We start from the raw sequence: 27538 nt of genomic DNA, 5'->3' as shown, positions 1-27538 counted from the left end.
GTGCTGTGTCAAAGTGTAACCTGTGCTGTATCAAAGTGTCACATTTTACAAGGGTAATCATACACTTTTATTTGGTATTTGTAGGTTCTTGCCTCAAAGTATACTTGGGACAAAGACTCATGTTGTTTTACAAATACAGATCCTGAGATCTTTCACCATCTTCACCTTACAGCCTCTTAATGGGCCAACACCAAATTATTGATTCTCTTGGCATTCAGCCTGTAACTTAGAGAGTTGAAAAATGAGGTCTGTTTTATCCTAGAAGTCACAGTGTGATTAACTATGATTTCTTTTTTTATATAAAAAGTTTTTTATTTTTCCCTTTCAAATTCATTCACAAATATACATTCTTACAATTGCTATTAACACTTATCTATTCATCATTAATCTTTATCATTATTTTCTTGCAAATATATATTCTAATGTATTCTAATATATAATATAGAATACAGTTTGGGTCACTTTCTTGCCACCCCGTGCCTCCATCTTATATTGCAATAACCTTGCTCCTTCCATCTTCTCAACCTCCCTTCTCTGCCTTCTTCTTTCCTCCTCTCCTTCCTCCTGTCTTCTTCCCCTTTTTTCCTCCCTCCTCCACTCTTCTCCTCCTTCTTACCCTCTTTCTACTCTTAATTCCCTTCCCTTACTTCCTCTGCTTTACCCTTTCTTCCTTTCTCTCTCTTCTTCCTTCCTCCTTTCCTTTGTTGCCCTTGCTTATTTACTTTCTCTGATGGGTTCTCAGGGTGGCATTTTAGCAATCCCAACTTTATATTTTTATATAAATAATTTTCTCTGTTACATTTTATTTCTAATAATAATTCCACTTGTATCATTTTTAACTTGTATACTTGCATTTTAATACTTTCCTATCCCCCCCCCTAATTTAATAATGGGTTGTCTGAGTTATTTATTTTATACTTTGTTCCTTTCTCTTTCTCTTTGTATCTCTTTTCTAACCAATTGTAAAATCGCCCCCATGTCCTGTAGTACACTGATTTTCTTTGTCCCTTATTCTCAAGGTCGACCTGTTCATTTCTGCACAATCTAATATCTTCTTTATTATCTCTCCTTCTGATGGGATTTTATCTGCTTTATAATTTTGTGCAAATACAATTCTAGCTGCTGTTATTATCTGTACAATCAAATATGAATCTTCTTTACTATATTTCTCTGGTAGAATAGCCAATAAAAATACCTCTGGTCTAAGCTCTATGGGCTGATGTATCATTTTCTCTAACCATGTTTGTATTTTAACGCAATAGCGTTTTGCATTTCTGCATGACCACCACATGTGATAATATGATCCTGGCAATTGATGACACTTCCAACATTTGGCTGATTTATCCTTAAATATTTTTGCTAATCTTTCAGGTGGCATGTTCCATCTATAAAACATTTTATACAAATTCTCTTTATATTTATTTATTTATTTATTTATTACTTGAACTTATTAGTCGCCCCCTCTCCCCACAGGGACTCGGGGCGACGTACAAAAGTATTATATAGCGTACAGAGGAGGTAAGAATAAATAAATAAGTTACAATACCTAAAAAAGTTAAAACCCCACTGAAATTAACCCTTAAAAACTAAAATTACCAATTAAAAATTGGTATTATACAATTATATGTTGTATCCATTGTTAATTTATAGTTCCTTTCCCATAATTGTGGCCATTTTTCTAGTTTCCAAAGTTTTTTGTCCATCTTATCATTGTTTCTTTAACCTCTTCTTCTTCTAAGTTTATTCTGAGTAAGTTACTGCTTTAAAATCATTTTTTCATCCGTTCCCATGAGTATCTTATCTAGTTCTGAATTTTCCATGTTAAAACCATACTCTTTAACATCCTTCTCATATCTTGTTTTGTATTTGCATTTGTTTAAACCATCCTATATGAAGAACCCTTGTTCTTCTAACTCTTTCTTCTGTTTTAATTTTCCACTTGCTGTTAGTATATCTTTATATCTAATGACATTTCTCATACTACTAATATTTGGGTGTGTTAAAGCTTCCACCTTTGAAAGCCACATTGGTATTTCCATATAATGCTTTTCTTTCACTTTTTCCTAAATTGTGTATAAACCATTTCTTACATGATGTCTCTGAAAATAACCATGTATTCTATAGTTTATTATGACATATAAAATTTGCAAACATAGTTTGCAAACAGTATTTTAGCATAACGGGTAAATTGAGCCAACTTCGGATTAGTCAAATCAACACTCCAATTAAATCGCCAGCAGCAGTACAAATGTATAAATCCAATCCGTTTTCGCAAAAATAAATGCTCTTATCAGACGCTTATTTTGGAGTAAACCCAGTTCGCTGGCCACCGAGATTCGGGAATGGAACAGACCAGAAGATTCGAAAAAGAATGAAGAATTCGAGGCTATCCCGAAAGCTCATAAATAAAACAGATCTATGTCCCGTCCCCCTATATCCGACACTAGCCTTTGAAGCCGGCTTCTCCTTCGAGAAAGTAACCGCAGTGTGCTTGAACAATTGCAGGTCCAAGCGCTGCTGCTCGTTTCCTTTCTGTTTGAGGTTTTCCATTACTCCCCTGACAATGTCTTTCCCTTTAAGAAACCTAGCTCACCTGAAGGTGTAGCTAGCTCACCTGGCTCAGGTGGTTGCAAAACTCAGTCGAATAGGAGGAAGTAGGTCGGCGCGACAGTATGTCTGCCTCAGCAATTTTCATCCTTGACTTGAAAGGCAAGGTAAGTCTCACTACGGTTTGTTTCTTCCTCTTTGGCGCTTTGTGGCAGTTTCAGATGTTTGTGTGAGGGAGAATAATAATCCCCTTGATACAGTAGTAATGAAGGTCCACGAATATTGGCCTTCCTGCTTGTTTGTAGATAAAGCTTTCTTTTGGTAGAGGATCGTAGTGGAGGGCCTTACTTTCTTTTCCTCCCATGGGGGGGGGGGAATGCAAATTAAACAAAGGGGAGTAAAAGTGGAGTAAAAGTCCTGATTTAGACCCTCAATGTCTTGATTGTAGCTCCTGACTTGATCATTCTTTTTCATTAGCACTGCCTGACAAGTCTGCCTCCTTCTCCACCCATTATCTTTTCCCTACATTTTTCTTCCTATTAGGAAATTGAAGAAAGACAAGAAGTTCTGTAATTATGTTTATTGCTTCTGTTGTAGAGCTGAGACCTGGGAAAGTGGTGCTCTCTGTGGTATAGGGATGGGGAGTCACAAAGGAATTATCCTCCAAAGGCTGAAAAATTTAGACTTTCCTAACAGGAATCTGGGCACAATTGTTTCCATCCTGCTAGAAGCTTGCCTTGAAAGTTTGTTAAATAAATTGGGTTGCTTTAAAATTGCACGGAGGGTCAGGTTTGTAGCAGGAAAGCTGGATTTGTCCATCGTGTAAGGAAACAAAATGGAAGCATAGTGACAGCATACTTGGCTAAACAGCTTACATGCCTGGTCTGTGGAGTTGCCTTCCACTTCTGGAAAAGAGTTTGAAGTAATACTGTCAATAAAGAATTATCGGTATGCCAATGGTGTGAGACAGAATGGCTGAAAACAAGAGCACAGAACCTTATCCCTGGCATAAACATTACAGTATGTGGCAATTTTTGAGAACAAAACTAATCTTTAGAGTACGTTTGTATGAAAAGTTATCATTTAAAGCTGGTGAAGACAACATATCAACAGTATTCATTTATTTCCTTCCTTTTCCAAATTCTACATTGTGGTTTCATTTCAACAACATTATTAAAGTAATATGTAAGCTGAGAATTGCTCACTCTTACTACTATCATTAGTATTACTATGATTTTCTGTATGTTAAACAAGCCCCATATTCTGTTTCACATACATGCACCCACTACCCTTAGTATCTAGGTAACAAAGTTAACCAACTGTCCCCCTGTATTGTTTTATTACTCAGATAGTGGACCTAAAACACCCAAAATCTGTATATGGTATGTTGATTTTATTAAGCAAAGTACCGGTAGCTGGTATCCTGCTGCTGCCAATACCCCTCAAATTAAATCTGAAGTACTGCATTCTACTTATCTTTTTGTTCTTACAAGTTCACAGTGCAGTTTTTATAAGCAATACCCAGCTCTTGACAGAAGGGACCTGTTGAAGTATGGGATTCCTACTATTGAAGCTTCCCCTCAAGATATCTAAGCAATGATTTTATTTTTCACCACAGATACATGGAAGCACATCTGCTCATCCATCAGTGTTGCTACTGATGGAATAGCTCTTTTTTATTTGCCCTGGATCTGCAATGTGTCTTGTATATGCAATCCAACATAGCCTGAAGAATATAGTGTTAGAATTTAATTGCAGAAACTGATGTCTAAATTGAGAAGCAGCTGGAGAAAAAGATGTGCTTTGCACTGTAGTAAAAGGAAAGACTCTTCTCCCAGTGCTTACTCCAAACATACATACTCAATGTTTTTGAATTCTACATTGTTTAACCACTTTTGTCTACTGTAGCCACTAATCAGCCGCAACTATAAGGGAGATGTCAGCATGTTGGAGATTGATTACTTCATGCCACTTTTAATGCAAAAAGAGGAAGAGTGTGACCTGACCCCAGTCCTCTCCCATGGAAAAGTTCACTTCCTTTGGATAAAGCATAGCAACCTCTACTGTATCCTTTCAGAGCCTGAATGAAAAGTTATGAGATTCAGCCACGCTGCAAATATATGTCTCAAACAAAAAAAACAAGCATCTTATTTTGTTACGAAGAGCAGATCTGTAATGGTTGAGGATACAGTATATGGCCATACTTGAGAATGGCTCCCTGCTTTGTACTTGGTTGTGTGTAAATGCTTTTGTATATGCACTACAAATTGTCATTAACCAAGGGATAGAAAGAGGTGGCATGTAAGTTTTGCTTTGCTGGATCACACCCTGTAAGTTAGTGTTTAGTCTCAAAGGTAAGCTACAAGTAGTACTCAACTTAAAACTATAATTGAGTCCAAAATTTCCATTGCTGAGTAAGCAGAATGAGTTGCACCTCATTTTACAACCTTTTTTTTGGCCACTGTTGTTAAGGAAATAATTACAGTTAAGTGAATCATGTGGTCGTTAAGCAAATTTGGATTCCCCCAATGACTTTGCTTGTTGGAAGCTAGCTGGGAAGGTTACAAATAGTGATCATATGGCAGTTGCCAAGTGCCTAATTTTGATCAACTGGTCATAAGTTACTTTTTTCAATGCTATTGTAACTTCAAATGTTACTAAACAAATTGTGAATCAAGGATTACTTGCAGGTATCTCAGAAAAGCTTGCATACAAGATATGATAAAGAGTTTCTCTTTGATAATTAAAGAAATACAATCTCAATATAAAACACATAGTAACTATCAGTGCTATGCAATGATAATTGTTTATTTGCCTTTTTGAGTCAATTAGAAGATGAATAATTTGAATCAATTAGAATATAAATTCTTGTTTATTTATGAATTTATAACTTGAACCTTCAATTCAAGTTTAACTTGAACAGTATAGAAAAAAATAGTAAAAGTATGGGTCAAATAAAACATGCAGCCTCATAACAGATAATTGTTCTGTTGTGTTTATTAAATTAAAACTATTAACATTGGCATTTTAATTTTTTTCTCCTACCTCCTAATAATGTGTGTGTCAAGTGGGCCTTCTTGGAGATCATTCTAAATTTTAGTAGCCCGTTTTGAAGATGTGTGTATGTCCAATCTATCTCTTTTTAACAAGTGAAACAAAAGCGGATCTGTTTCAAGTAGGACCTCAAAATAATGTGTTGATTAATGCAGAAAGAGCTGGTAGCAGTTCCAAACCCATACGGGGTTTTAAAGTATAACCCAGCCTTTTGAACTGAATTTGGAAACTTATTGAGAAGGAATAAAGCTGGGATCACTTCCGGTCCCTGCAGGCGACGGACGTTTCGTCTGCCGCTTGTCTTCATGGTGGGCTCCTTTTGGAGCACAGGAGACCTTGGAGGGGACTCCTGCCATAGGGGTGGCTTGCTGGAGCCTCCCAGACTTGGCGGCAGCCGGTGGGTTTTTTTCCAGCTTTGCCCCAGGAGCCAGGGAGCAGAAGGGGGGGGGGCATGCTTGCCTCTTCGCCTAATGGATTCCGGAGGAAACAAGTTACATCAAAGGAAACGTGGCTGAAATGTTGGCCGTGGAGGATCCTTCCTAATCTCTTCAATTATTGGTAATGGATAAGCAGCAGGCTATCGTAAGTTTTTGTTCAATCTATTTTAAGCCGAAGATTGGAGGGGGGAGTTTTTCTTTTCTAACCCCCCTTTGGACAAAGCGGCATTCAAACTTTCTCTCTCCACTCCGGAATGGAGAGAGAACAAAGGCTGACTTCTCACTTGAATTAACTATGTGAGAAAGATTAAAATCACAGTTGCAAGAGTGTTTGCTGAGCTGTTTTTAAAAAACTAAAACTTTTGCTCTTCTCCCTGTGGAAAGGAGGAGTCGAAATGGCTCCCCTCCGCTCTCGCTTTTGTTCTTACAAATGAAGTCTGCTTTTTAAAACCACCCTGGGGGAAAAAAGAAATGATTTCTGGCATCTTTTAATACCTCCCATGAGGGTGCTCCGGACCTCTTCTGCTTCGTGGACCTTCTGGATTTGATTTATTTGGTTTTTCCCTTCTTGCTGTACCTCTGTGTCTTGGAACAGTGAAGGAGAACTGACTCTTTACTTTCGGATTTGCCTGTTGCCCTGGACCAGCCCAGCTGCGCGCCCTGGTGACGCCATTTTCTTTGCATAAGATTTACTATCTCTGAACTTAGACAATGGGACCTAAGAAACCCCCAACGGGCAAGTCACTTTCGGCCCCAGCTTCAGTGGCTTCCAGTCCAAGTACTCAGCAGCCGAAGATCACTTCCTTGCTTCAAACAAAAGCTGCTGGAGAGAGTTCAAAAGAACTATCTGTCAACCAAATGTTCCAGGAAATTATGAGAGGTCAAAACGAACTGAGGAAGGAAGTGGCAGACCTCAAAAATGAACTCAGAGGGGTACAACATAATATAGCAGAGAATAAACAGAGAATTGTAGTACTTGAGGAAAGCGCAGCTGGGATGGAAGAAAGGGTTAAGGAGGTCTGAAAGGGAAATTTAGAACTGGAAAATTTTATGGCCAAAATAGAATTGGAAAGGTGGATAATCTCAATTTTTCCATCTGTTTTTCCTGTTCTTTGTTCAATATTCTCCATTCTCTTCAATAATCTCTATTCTTACTTGTATTTTTTGCATAATCATCCGCAATGTCAATTCCTTTTCTTTTTTGTGATGCAACATCATCTATATTGATCTTTTCCTCCAGATAGTAAACAACTGCCACCTATATAGAATCCAAGGCTTTTTTATTAAATTCCAAACAAGTTCGCTGCAATTTTGTCTCTTTCAAGTCACGCTTTCTTTTCACTCCAGTCCAGCTATTGATAGTACCCCGAAGGAGCACCTGTATAAACAATCTATGCTCTTCCCACTATCATTTTCAATAACAAACTGCAAGACCTTGAAGTATAGATCAAGTGCTCAAAGGAAAAAAAAATATTTCCAAGCCTCCAAGTGGCAGTGTTACTTCTTTTCCTCTACTTTTGGGTGCATAAGTGGAATTATTGATCATGCTATTTGCAATAAGCATGTTTATGCACCCGATAAACTCTGATTAAAACAGGAGTGTCTTTTTTCCCACAGTAACACATTTATGCATGTTGGCTATCAACTAACCACTATGCAGTATATGCAGTTTTGTCCTTTGTATTAATATTCTCTCTAGAGTACAGGTGTCTAATATAACTGTTCATATATGTCTCATCTTTATCCTTAATCTTTCATATAGTGGTGGCCATCACCATGAAGAATGCCAATGCCTCACTGGTATATTCCTTTCTCTATAAAGTGGTTGAGGTACGTAGCCTTTTTCAAACATTCAGGACACCAAACAAAAAATATTCTCTCATACTTCAGAAGGAAAAAGAAAGTGGCCATTCCTTAACTCAAAAGTGCTTTTTCAAGAGCAACTAGACTTCCTGGTTTTTCTTTGAAGATGTTTCACTTCTCATCCAAGAAGCTTCTTCAGCTATGACTGGATGATGGGGAATGGAAGGATTTATACTCCTTGCAGACAGATGGTCATTTGCATTCATTTAGCCAGTCATTAAACTCAATTGGAGGTTTATCTGGGTGGTGCAAATGGGTGTGGAGCATTATACTGCATATACCACTTTCCTCAGTTTGTTTCTGGGTGTTTTATCCTTGGGGTGGACAGATTTCTGCCTTAGTGTACCTTGGGTTTGAAGTGCGCAGGTATGTTACTTTGGCTGAAGATCCTCCTGAACTTTTCAAATATTCCTGCAACATATGGAATGACAACATTGCTTTGCTTATTGTTCTCTTCATTGTCCATTATGGAAGAGTTCCTGTGGGGTCTTTTTGGAGATTTGATGAAGGCCGACTTGGGATAGCCACATGTTCTGAGAAGCTCCTGTGGGGTCTTTTTTGAGAAGCTCCTCCATAACAGACAACGAAGAAAACAATAAATGAAGCAACATTATTACAGATGAGAAGTGAAATGTCTTCAAAGAAAATCCAGAAAGTCCAGTTGCCTCTTGAAAAAATACCTTTGGGACTACCATGACCTAAATGACTGTGAATCTCCATAGACATTTGCCATTCCTTAACTTTTTGTTGCATTTTCCTGTTTATTCAATTTCTGAATTCTATCCAAATCTGAGAAAATAAATCTGATAAAATAGGTTATTTACATGCACATTCAATTATTGTTTGCCTATAATCGCACAAGTTGACCTTATAGAAAGGTTTCTGTGTTGAGAAGGTGCTCCTTCATTGATTGGGAACTGCCCACAGTTGGTTACAAAACAAACAACTATATAAATGTATTAAATAACTGTAAATAAATATGTGTCAGCTGTCCCAACTTAATTGATTAGAAAAGAAAGACAAAAGAATCCATTTTTATCAAAAGTACAGCCAAGTACCCCCCCTCCCTTTGAAGTTACCATCTTGTTACCATCTAGACATTATTTACCATCTATTTACCACCTATTACCTACCATCTTCCTCTGAAGTTACCATCCAGACTTTACTTACTATGATTTACTTACTATGATTTACCATCTAGACTTTAAGACTCTGGTCCTTTATTGAGACCCTAGCCCTGCCGGCTATTACCTATCAACTTTGTTTTATCAGTACCTTACCCTATTGGGACTTTTAATAACATATTCGAGGTTAGACTTGCTCCGCCTGCGGGAGGCCCCTCTCTCGCAGGCTTGGCCCTTGGCTCTTTCAAGGGCCCGCCTTGAGGACGGGTTCGTGGACCCCGAGAGGTGCAGGAATCGGAAGCTAAGGGGATTTTTAGTAAAATGTTTTTTATCTTTTTTAGGGGGTCCCAGGGTGGGGGGGAGGGTTAATCAGACCGGGAGGAGGACCAGAGCCAGACAGACAGGTGAGTCCAGGAAGGACGGGGATGCGGTGGAGGGGGGGAATATAAAGGTCACGAAAGCAGAGGGGTGTCCTATTACAACGGTCGCAGGGAGGAGGGGATGCGAGGACAGGATAAGATCCCAAGGTCGGTTGGGAGACCGCGGCTGCTGGTTACGCCCGGTCGCTTGTACCAACCCCTGCAGTCTAGGTGGACAGGTGCTACAGAGCCAGGGCCTGCGGCTGATGCTTTGCAATGCAAGGTCTGTCACCAACAAGGCCCCCCTCATTAATGAGTTGATCTCAGAGGGGGAGCTAGACCTTGCAGGGATAACGGAGACCTGGTTGGGCCACGAGGGTGGTTTACCCCTCGTGGAAATGTGCCCACCGGGTTTTCGAGCATTCCATCAGCCTCGGGCCCTGGGTAAGGGTGGTGGGGTGGCGGTGGTTATGCGGGAATGTTTAGAGCCGAGGGAGTTCACTGTTCCTCAGATACCCGGGTGTGAGTCCCTTGGTGTGAGCTGGGGCCCAGGGAGGCAGTGGGGCTTGCTGATTGTATACTTGGCTCCTCGCTATGCATCAGCAGCCCTGCCTGAGCTCCTCGAGCTAATCTCAGCGACGGCAGTTGAGACTCCCAGACTTTTGGTCATGGGGGACTTCAACTTGCCGTCAACGGGAGCGGCTTCCGAGGTGGTTCGGGAGTTCATGGCTTCCATGACGGCCATGGACCTGACCCAATTAGTGCAGGGCCCCACTCACGAAGGGGGCCACACACTGGACCTCATTTTTGTATCTGAACAGTGGACGAGTGATCTGGGAATAGGGGATTTAGTTATCATGCCCCTGTCATGGTCAGACCACTCATCCCTCCGGCTGGACTTCCCTGGCGCTATCCCCCACCGCGAGGAGGCGGAACCAGACTCTATAAACTGGTACCGCCCCAGGCACCTGATGGAATCTGATAGATTCCTGACGGAGCTTGGGCCAATACCTGTAGCCTTGTCCCGCTCCCGTTCCGAGGACCTAGTGACCGCCTGGAATAGGGCGACGACTGGGGCCTTGGACCGGGTTGCGCCTTTGCGACCTCTCCTGCGGCATCGATCCACCCGGGCTCCTTGGTTTACTGAGGAGCTCAGGGTGATGAAGCGCCACAGGAGACGTCTAGAGAGCAGGTGGAGATCCTCGCGCTCCGAATCTGACCGAACACAGGTAAGAGCCTATTTGCGGACTTACCTTGTGGCAATAAGAGCGGCCAAACGTAGACATTGTGCTGCTCTTATTGCGTCCGCGGATAACCGCCCTGCCGCCCTGTTTAGGGTGACTCGCTCCCTTTTATCGCAGGGGGCGCGGGAGACACCCTTACAGGGTAGAGCAGAGGAGTTTGGGGAATATCTTCAGGACAAAATCGATCAGATCCGGAGCGGGTGGACCTCCGTCAGTGGACCAGACGAGCCGCCAACAGCGAGTCTTGAGAGACCATTCTGGGAGGAGTTTGACTCTGTTGCCCCCGAGGATTTGGACAGGCTGCGTGGACGGCTGCGACCCACCACTTGTTTAACGGACCCGTGCCCCTCCTGGCTGGTACTGGCAGCCTGGGAGGTGACACGAGGCTGGCTCCTGGGCCTGGTGAGCGCCTCACTGAGTGAGGGATACTTACCAACCGCCTTGAAAGAGGCGGTGGTGAGACCCTTGCTCAAGAGGCCTGCGCTCGACCCAATGGAGCTAGCTAACTATCGTCCAGTCTCCAACCTCCCCTTCTTGGCGAAGGTTGTCGAGAATGTGGTGGCGCAGCAGCTCCCACGACACCTAGACGAATCCGACTATCTAGACCCACGCCAGTCCGGCTTCCGACCCGGGCACAGCACCGAAACAGCCTTGGTCGCGTTGGTTGATGATCTCTGGAGGGCCAGAGATAGGGGTTGCTCCTCTATCCTGGTCCTATTAGACCTCTCGGCGGCTTTTGATACCATCGACCATGGTATCCTATTGCGCCGGTTGGAGGGGATGGGAGTCGGAGGCACCGTTTTGCGGTGGTTCGGCTCCTACCTCTCCGACCGGAAGCAATGTGTGTTGACAGGGGGGCAGAGATCGTCCCTGAGGCCACTCACTTGTGGGGTGCCACAGGGGTCGGTCCTCTCGCCTCTCCTGTTCAACGCATATGTGAAGCCGCTGGGTGAGATCATCCGTGGTTTTGGGGTTGAGTACCATCTTTACGCTGATGATACTCAGCTGTATATTTCAACCCCAAACCACCCCAACGAGGCTGTCGAAGTGATGTCCCGGTGTTTGGAAGCCGTCGGGGTCTGGATGGGGGACAACAGACTCAAACTCAACCCCTCCAAGACCGAGTGGCTGTGGTTACCGGCACCTCGGTTCAGCCAGCTGACTCCATCGCTGGCCATAGGGGGCGAACAATTGTCCCCTGTGGAGCGGGCGCGCAATTTGGGCGTCCTCCTTGATGCCCGGCTGTCAATGGAGGACCATGTGGCAGCCGTGGCAAGGGGGGCGTTCCACCAGGTTCGCCTGGTGCGCCAATTGCGCCCCCTACTGGACCGGAGTGCCCTGCGCACGGTCACTCATGCGCTGGTGACGTCTCGCCTGGACTACTGCAATGCCCTCTACATGGGGCTTCCCTTGGGACGCATCCGGAGACTGCAGCTAGTTCAGAACGCAGCCGCGCGGGTTATTATGGGAAGTACACGTTACTCCCACGTAACACCTCTCCTGCGCGAGCTGCACTGGCTACCTGTGGCCTTTCGGGTGCGTTTCAAGGTATTGATCACCATCTTTAAAGCGCTCCATGGCAGAGGACCTAGTTACCTGCAGGATCGCATCCTACCACACACGTCCCTGCGACCTATCCGCTCACACAGAGAGGGGCTCCTCCTGGTGCCGTCTGCTAGTCAATGCCAGCGGGCGACACCTAGGAGTAGATCCTTCTCTGTGATGGGCCCAACCCTCTGGAATGACCTCCCCCCAGACATTCGAACTACCACCGACCTCCGTTCCTTCCGGCAAAAGTTAAAGACTCACCTGTTTCAATCAGCTGGCCTGGCACTTTCTTAGTTTTACCTCCCAGGGATTTATTTTATTTTAGGGTTTGGGGTTTTAATTGTGATGTTTTAAGATTAGAATTATTTATTTCTTAGTACAGCCTATTTCCCCCTCCAAATGTATCTTAAATGTAGTTTAAATGTATTTAATTATTATGAATGATTTTATTATATTGACTGTACACCGCCCCGAGTCCCTTTTTGGGAGAGGGGCGGTCTAAAAATCTAAGAAATAAAAATAAATAAATAAATAAATAAATAAATACAGTGTAGCAAAGCCAGATCTAAACTTTCACATCCATGGCATCTGGTTAACTTTTCTCTTCCTCCCACTTTCCCCCCACCCTGGTTGTCTCTGTGCAATTACATTCAAGCAAATTGCTTTGGTAACAGTCCCTGGCTTGAAAGGCTGTAAGGTGTTTCATTCCATGATGTGATCTTGGAATGGCCAGTGGCTCTCACGGAATGTCAAGATGAGTAGTTTTGATTCCCCTTATGCTAGCTCACCTCCTTATTCCACCCCACAGTTCCCTCCCCTGTTGCTTATGGCAGACTGGCATCCGATGAAGCATGGCTGGCGCAGCAGCATGGCAGTCCTGAAAATATGATAGAATCTATTTCAAAGATTAGCACCAAGGATCTGAATAAACTTAAATTGGCAGTTGAGCCCACAGCAAATGACATTTTCACTCACTTATTCCATTTAATACTTGTCAATGATTTACAAGATATATTTTAGACCAGTGGTAATTTTTAAGACATCTTCAGAGGAAGATGTATCAGAACATGAATAACAGCTGATTAGCTAGAATAGTGAACAGTGAGGAGCCTACAACTAAAGCAATTTATCATTCAAAATGATTGTTTTTCTTTCAGCAACCTTCATTCTAGTAAGGATTTTCAGTTTTCTTCCATATCTCCATGTACTTTATTTACTTCTAGTACAAAAACATAGCAGAACACCCTATACATAGAGAAGCAGCCCACAGGTGGGTTCCTACCGGTTCGCACCAGTTCAGTGGAACCAGTAGTGGAAACGGTGACTGGGTCGCCAAACCGGTAGGGATGGCATGCTTGCCATGTCCCCGAACTGGCTCCCCGGTCGCCGCAACATCTTTTTTTGACCTTTCAAAATATTCTGCACATGTATAGACCTATTCACAGGCAACTGCACACACCGAACCGGCAGTAATGCCAGGAGAAACCCACCCCTGAAGCAGCCTTAGTGGAATTGGAACACTCAATTTGATGGATGTTCTGAATAAGAAAATATTTTACCAGAGGTTTGAGGAATATTGCTTGCAGGACCTAAGAATAGGTTGAAGGGAGGTTACTTCACCCAACTTTATACTTAGCCCCTTTTATAGTCTCCTCCCAACCCCTGTGAATAATTTGACCTGAGTCCCTACCTGTTGTCTTTTCCAAGTTCCATATGTGTACAAAACTGGACATTCCAGAAGAGACACTTGAACCAAGCAATAAGAATTCTGGAAACTTCACTACAGGGTAATAATTCTTTAGTATGAAATCCATTCTCTCCTTGTCAGGTTTTTTCTGAATACTTCAAGGAGCTGGAGGAAGAGAGCATCCGTGACAATTTTGTCATTGTGTATGAGCTACTGGATGAGCTGATGGACTTTGGTTTTCCTCAGACAACAGATAGTAAAATTTTGCAGGAGTAAGTAATCTGTTTACTTGTTCTTCTAGGATCTGGATCTGTTTTTCTGTTGCTGTTCAGGATTTTAAAAACTGTAAATGTTGCAGTGAAACAAAATTCTAAGATGCATACAATTTTAGGTTTTTAGTTTAGATATTCATACTTACCAGTACATTTTTCAAAGATCACAGAAAGGGACTCTTACATGACATCTGCCAGACTTTCAAATTTAAAATTAGTTTTATCCTGGAGACAAACTTTTTTTCATCACTATCTTTTTTGGGTTACTAGACTCTAGCTTTGCCAATAGTTGCACTTAGGTATATCTGAACACAGATCCCCCTTGGGAGCAACATTGAAGCAAAATAGTTGAGTAGCTCTCCCAGTCTCTTGGCAGCAGGCCCACTTCTTTGCAATTATTCTTTTTACTATTACCATAATTTTAAAAAATGATATTGCTTTTAACTTTCCTTATGGTCTTAATGCATATTTTGCACTAAGCTTTCTAACTGTCTTTCTGCAGATATTAATGGCTTATTGGTATCCCTCCTGGGTGATTACGCCCTATTCAATTTCCTGTAACTCTGAGTTCAGCCAAAGCTCCCTATGCATCCACAATAATGTCTGCTTTGTTTTGTTAACGTTGGGGTGGAACATTATGAAATTGAACTTGTGGTATCTTATTTTCAATAAGTTTCCAATTCTCCTATTCCTCCTTTGACTTAATTCATTCCCATTTCTGTCCATGGGGTCCCATCTTCTGTTAAACCTGGTTTTCTTGAAATCCTAATGTGCATGTATAAGTAGATTCTAGTTTTTGAATGTGAACCTTTAATTTTTTTGTCAAATATACAGGTATGTCTCAGCATTATAACTAGGAAGGATTCAGAGAGAGGTCATTCTTAGTCCTACTAATAAGAATAACTTTTTACATTGGAAAATACATGTGCCAGCACATCCTTCCCCTCCCTGCCCAGCTGAAATGCTGTTGATATTTTAATGGTACTCTAGACAACAAAATGTATCTGAGACAAGCCATTCTGTAGTAGGATGTTTGATCAGGAATTCTTTCACTGCATCATAGGTACATCACTCAGCAGGGCAACAAACTGGAGACAGCTAAATCCCGAGTTCCAGCCACTGTCACCAATGCAGTATCTTGGAGATCGGAGGGGCTTAAATACAAGAAGAATGAAGTCTTCATTGATGTCATTGAATCTGTTAACCTGTTGGTGAGACAGACGTCAATTATTTGTGGTAGAAGATTATATAAATGAGTTTTTTAGAAGCTTCAACATGACTGTAACAGGTTCAGAAAGCTATTTTAATGTGTGTAAGATACAAAAATAGTGAACTTTGAGTTTATGCCCTGAACATGGTGGCATCTTTAAACACTAAGGATACATACATTACACTTTTTCAAGTACCTCAACTATCTTTATTAAATAATGTAAAATTTAATATATATAAAAATGAAATATTATGTTATTTTATTAAGTTAGTAAAGCCAACATACTTGAAAAAAATGTAGCTGGCATAGAAGTTTATAAGGATGTCATACCTTAAGCAATGGTACTTTAACTGAGCAACTGAAAAACATGGAAAATTAGTTCAAAGAATAACCCTATGAAGCAGATGAAGACTATCATTTTGGCAATGGACAGAAAAATAGAGAAAGATCTTCATTTTGCATCTGCACCTGTGCATCTGCCTTGTTATATATGTAATTTTATAATTATATAACTTTATTAATGTTTAGAAAGATAAAACTAATAATAAAGTAATATAAAGTAAAAAAAGAAAAAGAAAAAAGAAAGGAAGTAAAGAGAAATCAAAAAGAATGCAAGAAAAGAAAAAAGTTAAAGAGGAAAAAAGTTAAGGAAAAAATACAAAGAAATGACTTCCTATATTCTTTACAGTAATTATAAGTACAATTTAACCTCTTTAAACTTACAGTACATCATGATACTCTTCTTTCTATAATTTCTAGGTCAAAGCCATAAATCTCAAGTTCATTTTTTTCATTGGCTGACTGACAAGTCACACTCAACATGTAGTCCTCAATATCTACATGGAAGGAAGGAAGCAATGGAGTATCCCAAGGTTCTATTTTAGGCCCAATATTCTTCAAAATTTTCATAAATGATTTAAAGGGGGGAATAGAAGGGGAACTCATCAAATTTGCAAATGACAACAAAGCTGGCAGGAATAGCCAACACCCGAGATGATAGGCTCAAGATCCAGATGGATCTGGACAGAATTGAACACTGCACCCTGTCCAACAAAATGAAATTCAGTGTAGAGAAAAGTAAACAAGAAAAACCAAATATACAGGTACAGATTAGGTGAAACCTGGCTCAATAGCATTAACTGTGAGAGGGATCTTGGAGGCCTACTGGACAATCAAATATGAGCCAGCAGTGTGCAGCAGCAGCCAAAAAAGCCAATCCGATCCTAGACTGCATTAGCAGAGGGATAGAATCAAGATCATGTGAAGTACTACTATAGTTTTATAAAGCTTTACTAAGACATGTGGAAAACTGCATCCAGTTTTGGTCGCCAAAGAAGGGCAACAAAGATGATTAGGAGCCTGGAGGCTAAAACATATGAAGAACAATTGCAGGAATTGGGTATGTCTAGTCTAGTGAAAAGAAAGACTGGGGTGACGTAATAGCAGTGTTCCAATATTTGAGGGCTACCACAAAGGAGAAGGGTCAATCTATTTTCCAAAGCACCAGAAAGCAAGACAAGAAACAATGGTTGGAAACTAATCAAGGAGAGAAGCAACCTAGAACCAAGGAGGAATTTACTAACAATAAGAATGATTAATCAGACTTGCCTTCAGACATGCGTTCTCAATCACTGTATGGAATGGGACAACCAGTCACAGTTAACTTACTGCAACCAATTCACCATGGCCAACTTGCTGTGGGACAATTCGCCATGGCCAACTTGCCATGGAACAACTAGCGACAGGACAATTTAACAATTCAGTTTAATTTTTTAAAATAAATATAAAATTATTTTACTTGATGTCATTCTTATTTCATTTTATCATTATTACTCCACCATTTGAGTCTCATAGGATTACCCACTCTGATTTAATGGTGGTGAAGTTTTTGTGTCCATGTTTTGTTGGGAACTTCAATATGACTATGTTCAAGAGGAGGAGAAGCCATATTTCCTCATGGAGAAGATGTGGAGAGTAAATGGAGGACCTCAGACCCTACTTTGTCTTTCAGGTTAATGCCAATGGGAGTGTCCTGCTGAGTGAGATAGTGGGTTCCATCAAACTGAAGGTGTTCCTTTCTGGTATGCCAGAGCTACGCCTGGGCCTCAATGACAGGGTGCTTTTTGAGCTCACAGGACGTAAGTAAATCACAGTGTAATGACATTTGCATTTGGGGAGGAATAGACATTAGGTGAGTCTCAAATTTGAGTCTCATATCAATAATGTCCCTGCACTTCCATATCCATCTATGGAAAGTGGTAGATTGGTTATAAAGTTAGGAGAAAGAGCAAGTTTGCAAATTTGCTTTGAGAATGTCTATAAAAGTCCATACATTTTGATTTAATTTCAATAGACTACGCTATAATTTTTAATTGGAATTTTGTATTGTTAAATTTTATTTAGTTTTTAGCTTCCCACTCCGCAAAGCTGTTCATAACTTTATATGTTTCTTTTGCAGCATATTCATAGGATTTGATTATCAGAAAGTAGGGCTCATTATTTTTCTTTTCTTTTGTGAAACTTCGCTTCCATTGAAGATTTAAAGTTTTGTGAAGTTTCAACCAAAAACAGGCAATTGTTTCATCTAGTGTTGAAACTGTGCCAGAGATTATATATGTCTTTTAATAACTATACTTCTGACTTTCAGGTGGAAAAAATAAGTCTGTAGAACTCGAGGATGTCAAGTTCCACCAGTGTGTGCGACTATCACGTTTTGACAATGATCGTACTATTTCCTTCATTCCACCTGATGGAGATTTTGAGCTTATGTCATATCGTCTGAGTACACAGGTAGATCTTTGAAGTGTTCCTGGCAATAGAACAGAGAAAAAAATATTCTGGGACTTTACTCACAGCAAGAGTGATCTCCTGTACCAACTTCCCTCTGCTGAGATAGGTATCCCTTGCTTCTGGATTCACCAAGATAACACCTACACTTTGCTAATGATTGATGTCCAAGAGTGTCAGTTGCCTATTTATAAAATTAGTAGAAATTGTAGAAATTGCTGTGGAAGGGAGGTTTTATTTTGGTAAGGAGAGAACAACAGAAAATATGTCCAGATAATTAATGGTTTCCTTTTTCAAGTAGGTGGATTCTTTGCCTATCAGAAACCTGTCTATTGAGATATCTGAAAAACTTTGCAAGCATGATAAATGCCTAGTAATGGCTGTATATAGTGTCAGGGCTCTTTGCACCAATAAGCCAGCCATGCATATGTAACACATGCAACCAGTCCAAAAAGAGTTATATAGTTTAATGCAAAGTATGAACTCAGTGTTACACAAGATAATTAGATATTCTCTAATCTGATAGAATCCCAGCACTTTCTTCTTCTTCTGCGCATTTCCCCAGCAAAATAAAATTAAATATGTTGTTTGGTGCTGAAGTGATTAGAATGCAGTATTGTAGGCACAGCCTGGAGTTCGATCCTGATGGGGCTCAAGATTGACCCAGCCTTCCATTCTTCCGAGATTGGTAACATGAGGACCCAGATTGTTGGAGGCAATATGCTTATATTGTAAGATTCCCAGAGAGTGCTGTAAAGTTCTGTAGGGAGGTATATACAGTAAATCTAAGTGCTATTACCAAATAGAATACAATACTTTTCAGCTAAAGATAGCTGGGGCAGTTTTGCCAACCAGGACGATCTCTCCTTCCTATCAGTTCTTAAATAGTATTGATGACATTTTTGCAGTTAACAAGTAAATTAGCCATTCTTTTATGATTTTACTTAAACATATTTCTATGCTGCTGCAATCAAAAATTATTTAGAATAGGGTGAAATTCAGCAGGTTCTGACAGGCTCTGGAGAACCGGTAGCAGAAAATTTGAGTAGTTCGGAGAACCGGCAAATACCACCTCTAGCTGGCCCCAGAGTGGGGTGGGAATGGAGATTTTGCAATATCCTTCCCCTGTCACGCCCACCAAACCACGTCCACAGAACTGGTAGTAAAAAAAATTGAATTTCACTACTGATTTAGAAGCTCTATAAATGATTGTTGATGATGAGCCACAATGGCGCAGTGGTTAAAGTGAAGCTACTTTTGCTGACTGCTGGCTGCCTGCAATTTGACAGTTCAAATCTTACCAGGCTCAAGGTTGACTTAGCCTTCCATCCTTCCAAGGTGGGTAAAATGAGGACTGTTTATTGTTGGGGGCAATATACTGACTCTAAACCGTTTAGAGAGGTTGTAAAAGCAGTGTGAAATGATACATAAGTTCTATTGCTGCTATTAGACTATGTTTCATAGAGTATTATTCCTGCTGTTGCTACATTAAATAAGTCTGCTCAACTATGCAGTCTAATTAAAACTAATGGAGTTTTAATTATAACAGCTCCAAGGAGATGATAATTTTCATCATATTTAATACAATAATCTTTGGATTATTCTACATTTTCTATTGTATTAGAAGCTTTGAAATTCATGCATATCTTTTGTTCTTTCTCTCCCGCTCCCCATCCCAATAAGGTAAAACCTCTCATCTGGATCGAATCTGTCATTGAGAAGTTCTCTCACAGCCGAGTGGAGATAATGGTTAAGGTGAATTATTTTGAGCAATATCATCATTTATCTGCAAGCTCCAGTGTAAAAAAAAGACTAGATCCTAATAAAACGCACACTCTTACGTTTTATTCCTGTAAATGCTATTGATTGATTCAAATTGGCAAGCATAGAGAGAGATCCCACCTAAAAGTAAGAATAGCTAGCCTCCCAAATTGTGGGTGCTCCATCACTTCAGGTTTTCAGAAATAGACTGGACAACCATTTGACTGGGATGGTGTAAGGCTCCTGCCTTGAGCAGGGGGTTAAACTAGAAGTCTTCTGAGACCCATCCAGCTCTATGATTCTACACTCTGCAATATGTTCTAAAGGTATGGAATTTGCAGAAAAGAGCATGTGTGTCTTCATTGAATAAAAATAAATGAGTCCAAACCATCTTGAGTTTTGGATCTTTCTCTTGTGTCAGAGACTTAATTCATCGGGGAAATATGTCTTTTTCCATATTTCATTTTATTTATTCTGATTTTTTCCCTCTAAAAGGCAAAGGGCCAGTTCAAAAAACAATCAGTGGCCAATGGTGTGGAGATAAGTGTGCCTGTCCCAAGTGATGCTGACTCACCCAAATTCAAAACCAACATTGGCAATGCAAAATACCTGCCTGAAAAGAATACTGTTGTCTGGAACATAAAGTCCTTCCCAGTAAGAAAAATTCCTTTTGTTTTCTCTGATCAGTGCCCTGCATCTTTCACATCAGTAGTACTTTCCAATTAGTTAGACTTTTACCAGGAACTTTCATTAGGTTATATGGTTCTTTTGCTGAATTTGGAGTAGGGCACTATTTTATTGGAGAGCTTTTAACTGTACCTTGAAGTTTCTGACAAATATTGTAAGATCCACTGCTAGGGTGCTATAATAGGTAATGAATTCTTTCCAACTAGATTATAATGAAGCTTGGACTATGATAAAAACTGGCAATAGTGGTGGTGGTGGGGGTTGTCTTCTAGTTATTAGAGCCATACTGTGGAAACAAGTGTCTAGGAAATCTGGATTCAGATCACCAGGAAAAACTCTTTTGTATTTGCAGGGCGGTAAAGAATATTTGATGCGAGCCCATTTTGGGCTGCCCAGTGTTGAGAACGAACAGCTGGAAGGTCGGCCACCCATCTCAGTCCGATTTGAAATCCCCTACTTCACGGTCTCTGGGATTCAGGTAAGCCAGATTTGATGGAGAAGTGGGAATGGGGACATTTTTGACCTTGGGACTATATAAGATCAGGTGGTTTTGAGGAAGAGAAAAGAAAGCTAGGATGACTGAAGGTTGTGAGCTGTATAGACTGTGGTTGGTTGCAGTTAAGAACAGGTCACTATTACTAGTTGCTGCATTTTTTTTCACATTTATTCAAATTACTATATACCAAATACATGGGATAATTATCATTCTTTTTTTTAAACGTTTTATAGCAATTTGTTTTCATCATACACACTTTATGGACAGAGTGTTGACTGGGTCAATTATACCTCTCTTCTATTAACATTTTCCTCCTTATCCATCATCTCTTACTCTTTTAATGTTTCAATTTTTAATGATTTCTTGATCTGCTTTTTATCCCGTTCTCTCAAAGTCTTATTTCTCTCTTTTTTTTATTTTTATGTGTTGCATTTTCTCTTCTGTGGCCCTTTTATCCCTTTTTGTTTTATTTTTTTGCACCTCCCACACCGAAACTTTCATTTGTCTCTGCAAAATGTCCCTTTTTGTCTTTTAGCTGCTTCCTTTTCTTTTCTGAGGAGTTTTCCCCTTTTCCTCTCTACTCTTTCTCCTTTTATATAGGTTTCTGTGGCACTGTCTGGTTGATTTTTATTTTTTACTTCTTCCTCTTCTAGTTTTTTAGCTTCTTGTATTTCATTTACATTCCCCCCCTTCAAATTCTTCCTGTTTTCTTTTCTGTATGTTTAAACAAATTTTCTTTTTCTTTACTACCTATCAAAGATTCACATGCTTCTTTTAACATCAGAAGTATTTCTCCAAATATCAGAAACCCCATTTTAGAACAATCTGAAAATCTTTTAAAACCTCCCCAATTATCTCTTTTCACAATTAGTCCAAATTTAAAGCCTATTTATTTTCCTTGTTTTTTTCTTTTCTTCAATTATTCTCTTCTCTTCAAAGATAGGTGCTCTGCTATATTAATATAGTCTAATAGTGATCCAATTCCAAAATTAGACAAATCCAGTTAACAATTAGTTTTCTTCAAAGAGAGCAAAAAAAGAAAAAAGAAAAACACAAGCACTCCTTAAATTTTCTCATTATCGCCAAATTATCTTCTTCTTTGTAGCCAAGGTCAACTCTTCCAGCTCTTATTTTATCTGTTTTAGTATATATTCCACTCACCAAATCTGCTAAACTTTGTAGCGCTTTTTTTCTCCAGTAGATGGCACTCTGAATTTCTATTCCATATAATGTACAGCTAATTGATCAAAATATCCAGGGAGTTTAAAATACACATAAAATGCTACTTTCTCCTGAAATTCATTGGATTTTTTTTAGTTCTTTGGTTTTTCCCCCCGCTTCCCAATTACATGAATTCTTCTTCGGTCTTTTATTTTATAGTCTCAGGGTTTTCTTTTTTTGTTCCAAAAGTGCCAAATAGCTGCTATTCCAAGCTCCGGAATTAATTTAAGAACATTGATTTCAAATTTCCAAAAAAATTGTTTTAAGTGAGAGTTGGCAGTTATCTCACCCAGTTCCAGCATCGCTCTAGCACAATTCTTAAATTCGGTTGCCCCAGCTTCAAAACGACCATCAGAAAATGGCCGCCACTGCTGCCGCCAATTGGGAAAACTTGTTTCTGTCCTGGCGAGGAAATTGCCATCCACGAAACGCCTCTCCTTTCTTCACCATCCCTGCAAGGCTCCTGATAACTGATACTGACTGGTTTTCGTGGAACTCATTAGAGCTCCGGTAATTTCCAGTCCATTCTCGCTGCAACGTCAACTGGAAGTCCCTGGGATAATTATCATTCTAAACTGGAGAGGAAAAGATGCTTTGACTACAATATAGTGTGAAGTTAAAATTCAGTGGAAGTCTTGAGATGCCATCAAATCTGAATGAATTAAAGATAGTTAATGCACATTATTTTTTCTCTTTTTTCTCTCTCTTATATATTATCTTACTCTGACCAGGTGCGGTACATGAAGATCATTGAAAAGAGTGGGTACCAGGCTCTGCCATGGGTCCGCTATATCACCCAGAGTGGAGGTAAACTTTAAAGCCCGTGAAGAACCTGGATTTATATAGAGATAGTAACCACATTCACCCAGCAAACTAAATTTAGTATTGAGCACAGTTATAGCATTAACTTTCAAATATGCTTCAGAAACCAAGAAAACCACAATTTGCATGATTTATTAATCTTCATTCTGGTAGCTATCTGAACAATCTTTGCCAACCAAACCAACCTGGTTTGGTTTTGTGTAAAAATCAATATTTAACCAATGTCCACTCGGGCATGTGGGAGTTAGAGTTAATCTGCATGCCATGAAATAGAATTAATATTTTCCCTAGCCCTTTTTTTAATGAAATAATCCTCTATACTCATAGTTGAAATACAAAGCCAGAACAGATGAAGTGTTCTGCTTTATAGAAATTCCTACACTCAGTATCATTTTCCTAGAGGAGGAATGACAAATTTTAACTGTCAAGTAGCCAATAATCTAGATTTAGACATACACCTGTTTAATAAATAACTGCTAAATTATTTCCTCCCACCATATCCTTTTGTTTTTCTAGAATATGCGTGATTATTCTGCAGAGCTCTGGATTGGAATTTTAAATGTATGGGATCCTATCTTGTGATAGACTTTTGAAATGAGAAAATATGAAGCCAGCAAACATTGTTGTATCTATGCTATTCCGCTTTGTAGGCCAAATTTGCAGTGTATAAGAATTATCAATACCTATTAGTTCTGATGCCTATGTAGTTCTCCTGGCATTCAGTGCTGAAGGGTATGAAGTGGTGGTCCTATACTACTTTGCTTGTAGGTTTCCCAGGAATATATAATTGGCTCTTGCTGAATTTGATAGCCCTTTGTTCTTATGTTAATTTCTCCTTGATGAGACTTGTAGCAAGCATTTGATCAAAGCCCTTAGAGCAGGGTGTCAAACTTGTGAGGTCATGTCATGTGATGTATTGCGACTAAAATGCAGGTGGGTGTGGCCAGCACATGACGCATCCAGCCCATGGCCAATGAGTTTGATACCCCTACCTTAGAGTAAAAATTTCAGGAAAAGTTGCCCTATCTTGTTATAAGCACATGCTGTTTACAGCCTAATTTTGTCCAAATGTTTTTTTCATTTGGACAAAAAAGGTTTTACATAATTCCATAGTGTGTATGCAGTAGTACTTTCACATCCAATATAATTCCCATCATATTGATCATGTTTGTTTTCATCTAGAGGAAAGTTTTTAGATGTTTTTAGTAAAACTATATTTTCCTGGGATAATTGTAAGGTTGCCAGATATGTAGACAATAATAGTCCTACTCCACAGGGAAATTTTGGAACTTAGAAAGTTTCAATATGTGAACATTTTCATTTTTCAGCAAACATTGCAAGTTCACCTCTGAAAGAAATAGAACTATTTGCAGTCAGGAAGATTAAACTACATGGGAGTTTAACTTATTTGGTACTTTTCTCCCCAGATTATCAACTCCGGGCACATTAATCATATGATTCCACAGATTCTGATACTCTCAAGAATGAAGAAGTCTGAATGACTTTTAATCCAGGCTCTATTTGGATCTGATCTTGTATATTTGTATATTTCCTGGCAAAGTGCTACTCTGGTCCTCAGTCCATCCAACCACAACTTGGGTAGATAGTTGTTGGACAATTACACCAAAGGTTGATCTGGGTGGGAGAGAATCTTATTCTTATTCTTCTTGTTGACTACGATGGCATGTATACTGCTTCCTAGCTTGAATGAAAGCAACCCTGTTTGTATACTGTACCTTGCAAGGGTTTTGGGTGAAAAATCTTTGATGAGTAAAAGAGCTGCTGCGGCGCAGTGGTTAGAATCAGTACTGCAAGATACTTCTGCTGCCTGCCAGCTGCCTGCAATTTGGCAGATCGAATCTCACCAGGCTCAAGGTTGACTCAACCTTCCATCCTTCCGAGGTGGTAAAATGAGGATACAGATTGTTGCGGGCAATATGCTGACTCTGTAAACCGCTTAGAGGGCTGTAAAGCACTGGGAAGTCTTAAGTGCTATTGCTATTGCTTCATTCAGAATTTCTCTCTTAGAGAATTCCTGAGACAAAAGAGTAGATGTGGTAGTACCACTGGTGAGTGGGTGGGTCTCTTTATTTGGAAAACTTTCTCCAGGGGAATTGATGTTGCCTCTTACTAGTGCCTGAATAGAATTTGGTTCATCCTGAAATATAACCAAGTTTCTTCAGAGGGAGAGTTGTGTGCAGGAAGAATGCAATGACAGAAAGAAGAATCTACAATGTTATGGAATCAAGAACTGTAGGTCTGGGTTGAAATATCAACTTGTACATGAATTTTCTGAGAAATTGTGGTAAATTCTTAATGTCTGTTCTTTTTTTGTAAAATGAGAATAGTAACTGCCTATCTTTTGTTATAAAGATGATGAAATGACTTAATAGTTTTCTTGTTCTTAAAGTATGATTAACTCTAAATGGACAGAAATAAATCTTTTTCAGTGAAATTATTATTATATTGGTATGATATTCATCCTTATTTCCTTTTTGTTTCCAACAGATCAGTTTTGCATTTTACTTTTACTCCAGTGTTTGAACCCTTGGATTGAGGTTAGAGATATAGATATGAAATTTTGGGGGAAAAACCAGGGCAGTTAATAGTGCTCTCAGGAGTCCTGCAGGATAGGAGTGGTATCTAAATACTAGCAAACTAATCAACAAACAATTATTTGCCTGACCTTATCAAGGCAAAATGTGTAAGCTCTGGAAGTTGCTTCCTGGGCAATGTTTTGTTTATCTTATTTTCCTTCAAAGGATGATAAACTAAAACTAGAAACATTGTAGGCAGTTCTGTATGCAAGCAAAAAGAGATAGAAATGTTTTGTGTAGTTTATGTTGGCATTTGACAATTATTTTATTTCTCTTCTCCCAACAGCCTTCTTCTAACTTCTTCCTTCCTTGATTTGGATTTTGTAATTTCAAATGCAATAGTTGGAACTGCAGGATAAGCAGATAATGATATTATGATGGTTCTCATCCTTTTATTATTTCCTTTGTCATTTGACTATCCATTACCTACAAATGAATGTCTATATATGCAGATGCATATAGTATGTAATTTCTCTTTTACAGAATGATAGCATTAGAAAGAATTTAAGAATCCAATCTATAGCTCAGTACAAGATTCATTAAACCACCCCTGAGAGATGTTGAAAACCTCCAGTGAAGGGGAAGAAATTGCTCCAGGTAGTAATTAATTCTACCAATTAGCAGTTCTTATTGTCAAATTCTTCCTAATATCTGATCGGTATCTACATCCTTACATTAGTTCTAATCCTACCCTTTGGAGCAAATGAGGATCTAAACCCTCTACAGTGTGACAGCCCTCAGATATTTGAAAACTTGCTCCCTTTCAACCTTCTTCTAACTGTTACTCATAGGATTTGCTTTCCAGTCCTTTCATCAGAGGTGGTATTCATCCGGTTTGCACCAGTTCACCCGAACCGGTGGCAGAAATTTGGCTGAGTTTGGTGATGGCCAGCTGGCCCTGCCCCCGAACTGGTCCCCCTGTCGCTGCTTGCTCATCCCGCCCATCCGGTTGCTGCTCACTCACAAAGAGGCTGTCCAAGAGGCGGCGGCTGACTGCAGGCTGCCGAAAAGTGTTCCGGTGGGCGAAAAAGCTGCTACCATCGCAATCATGTCCTTCACACATAAGCATCCCATTGCCTTGCAAAATCCATTGCCTTTGCAAAGTGGCTCTCAAAGAGGCGGTGGGTGGGAGGTTTCTTTGCCAGTCAGCTGTTTCTCAGCAGCTGCAGCAGCTAGTTGGGGCTGCCCAAAACTCTGGTCAGCTTGCCTTCCGGAGTCTGGACCAGCCGCTGCAGAAAGTAAGCAGCCCGAACAAAGAGGTGGTGTGGGGGGAGGAAGCGGGGTTAGGGCGGGTGCTGCTAAAGGAGGGGAAACGGGGGTGACTGGCGAAGGGAGGGCTGGGGTAAATAGGTAGAAATCCCAAAAATTTCCTACCTTTTCTTGTGGGCATAGCTTTGGGGGGCGGGGGTTCATGTGACTGAGTGGGTGTGAGTGACATCCCACTCAGTCACATGGCCCTCATCTAGCCACGGCCACCAAACCAGTAGCGAAAATTTTTGAAACCTACCACTGCCTTTCATCATCATGGTAGCCTTCTTTGACCTTGCTCTAGTTTATTAATATCTTACAAGTTACAAACTTAACATTTGTTTAATGTTAAAATAAAGCCTACAGTAAAAGATTTTCCAAAAAATGATTTGTTACTCTACAATTTAAGAAATACAGTAACTGCAGTTGTTTTATAAAGCAAAACAGAATACTTGCTTTGTGGCTATACCTTTTTATTAACCGATTGCGATACTGATTACAGACTAATAGTTAGTACTCCAACTGAAGAGATTTGTTTTGAGTGTTAACATTAAAAGGAGGTCCCAATTTTTTA

General features: G+C 40.1%; 1 protein-coding gene across 3 annotated transcripts in view; it reads left to right on the top strand.

The window, feature by feature from the left end:
* Positions 1–2233: 2233 nt before the first annotated feature.
* Positions 2234–27538, top strand: part of AP1M2 (adaptor related protein complex 1 subunit mu 2) — a 30781-nt gene continuing 5476 nt past the window's right edge. The window contains exons 1-12 of one of the 3 annotated variants that reach the window (XM_081938140.1): positions 2250–2714; positions 4456–4612; positions 7801–7868; positions 14005–14135; positions 15199–15346; positions 17357–17483; positions 17993–18135; positions 19816–19887; positions 20389–20547; positions 20933–21058; positions 23029–23104; positions 24547–25580. In XM_081938140.1, coding sequence (XP_081794266.1) covers positions 2673–2714; positions 4456–4612; positions 7801–7868; positions 14005–14135; positions 15199–15346; positions 17357–17483; positions 17993–18135; positions 19816–19887; positions 20389–20547; positions 20933–21058; positions 23029–23104; positions 24547–24569 — 1272 coding nt within the window. In that variant the 5' untranslated portion in view covers positions 2250–2672 and the 3' untranslated portion in view covers positions 24570–25580. Of the gene's footprint in view, positions 2715–4455; positions 4613–7800; positions 7869–13883; positions 13964–14004; positions 14136–15198; positions 15347–17356; positions 17484–17992; positions 18136–19815; positions 19888–20388; positions 20548–20932; positions 21059–23028; positions 23105–24546; positions 25581–27538 lie in introns of those variants that run through there. The other 2 variants (XM_081938139.1, XM_081938138.1) reach the window with 2 other exon arrangements.

Source organism: Natrix helvetica (assembly GCF_964273705.1).
Source record: "Natrix helvetica genome assembly, chromosome: 1".
NCBI classification, from domain to species: Eukaryota; Metazoa; Chordata; class Lepidosauria; order Squamata; family Natricidae; genus Natrix; species Natrix helvetica.
The sequence above is the reverse complement of the archived record's forward strand: the minus strand, read 5'-3'. Positions and strand labels throughout refer to the sequence as shown.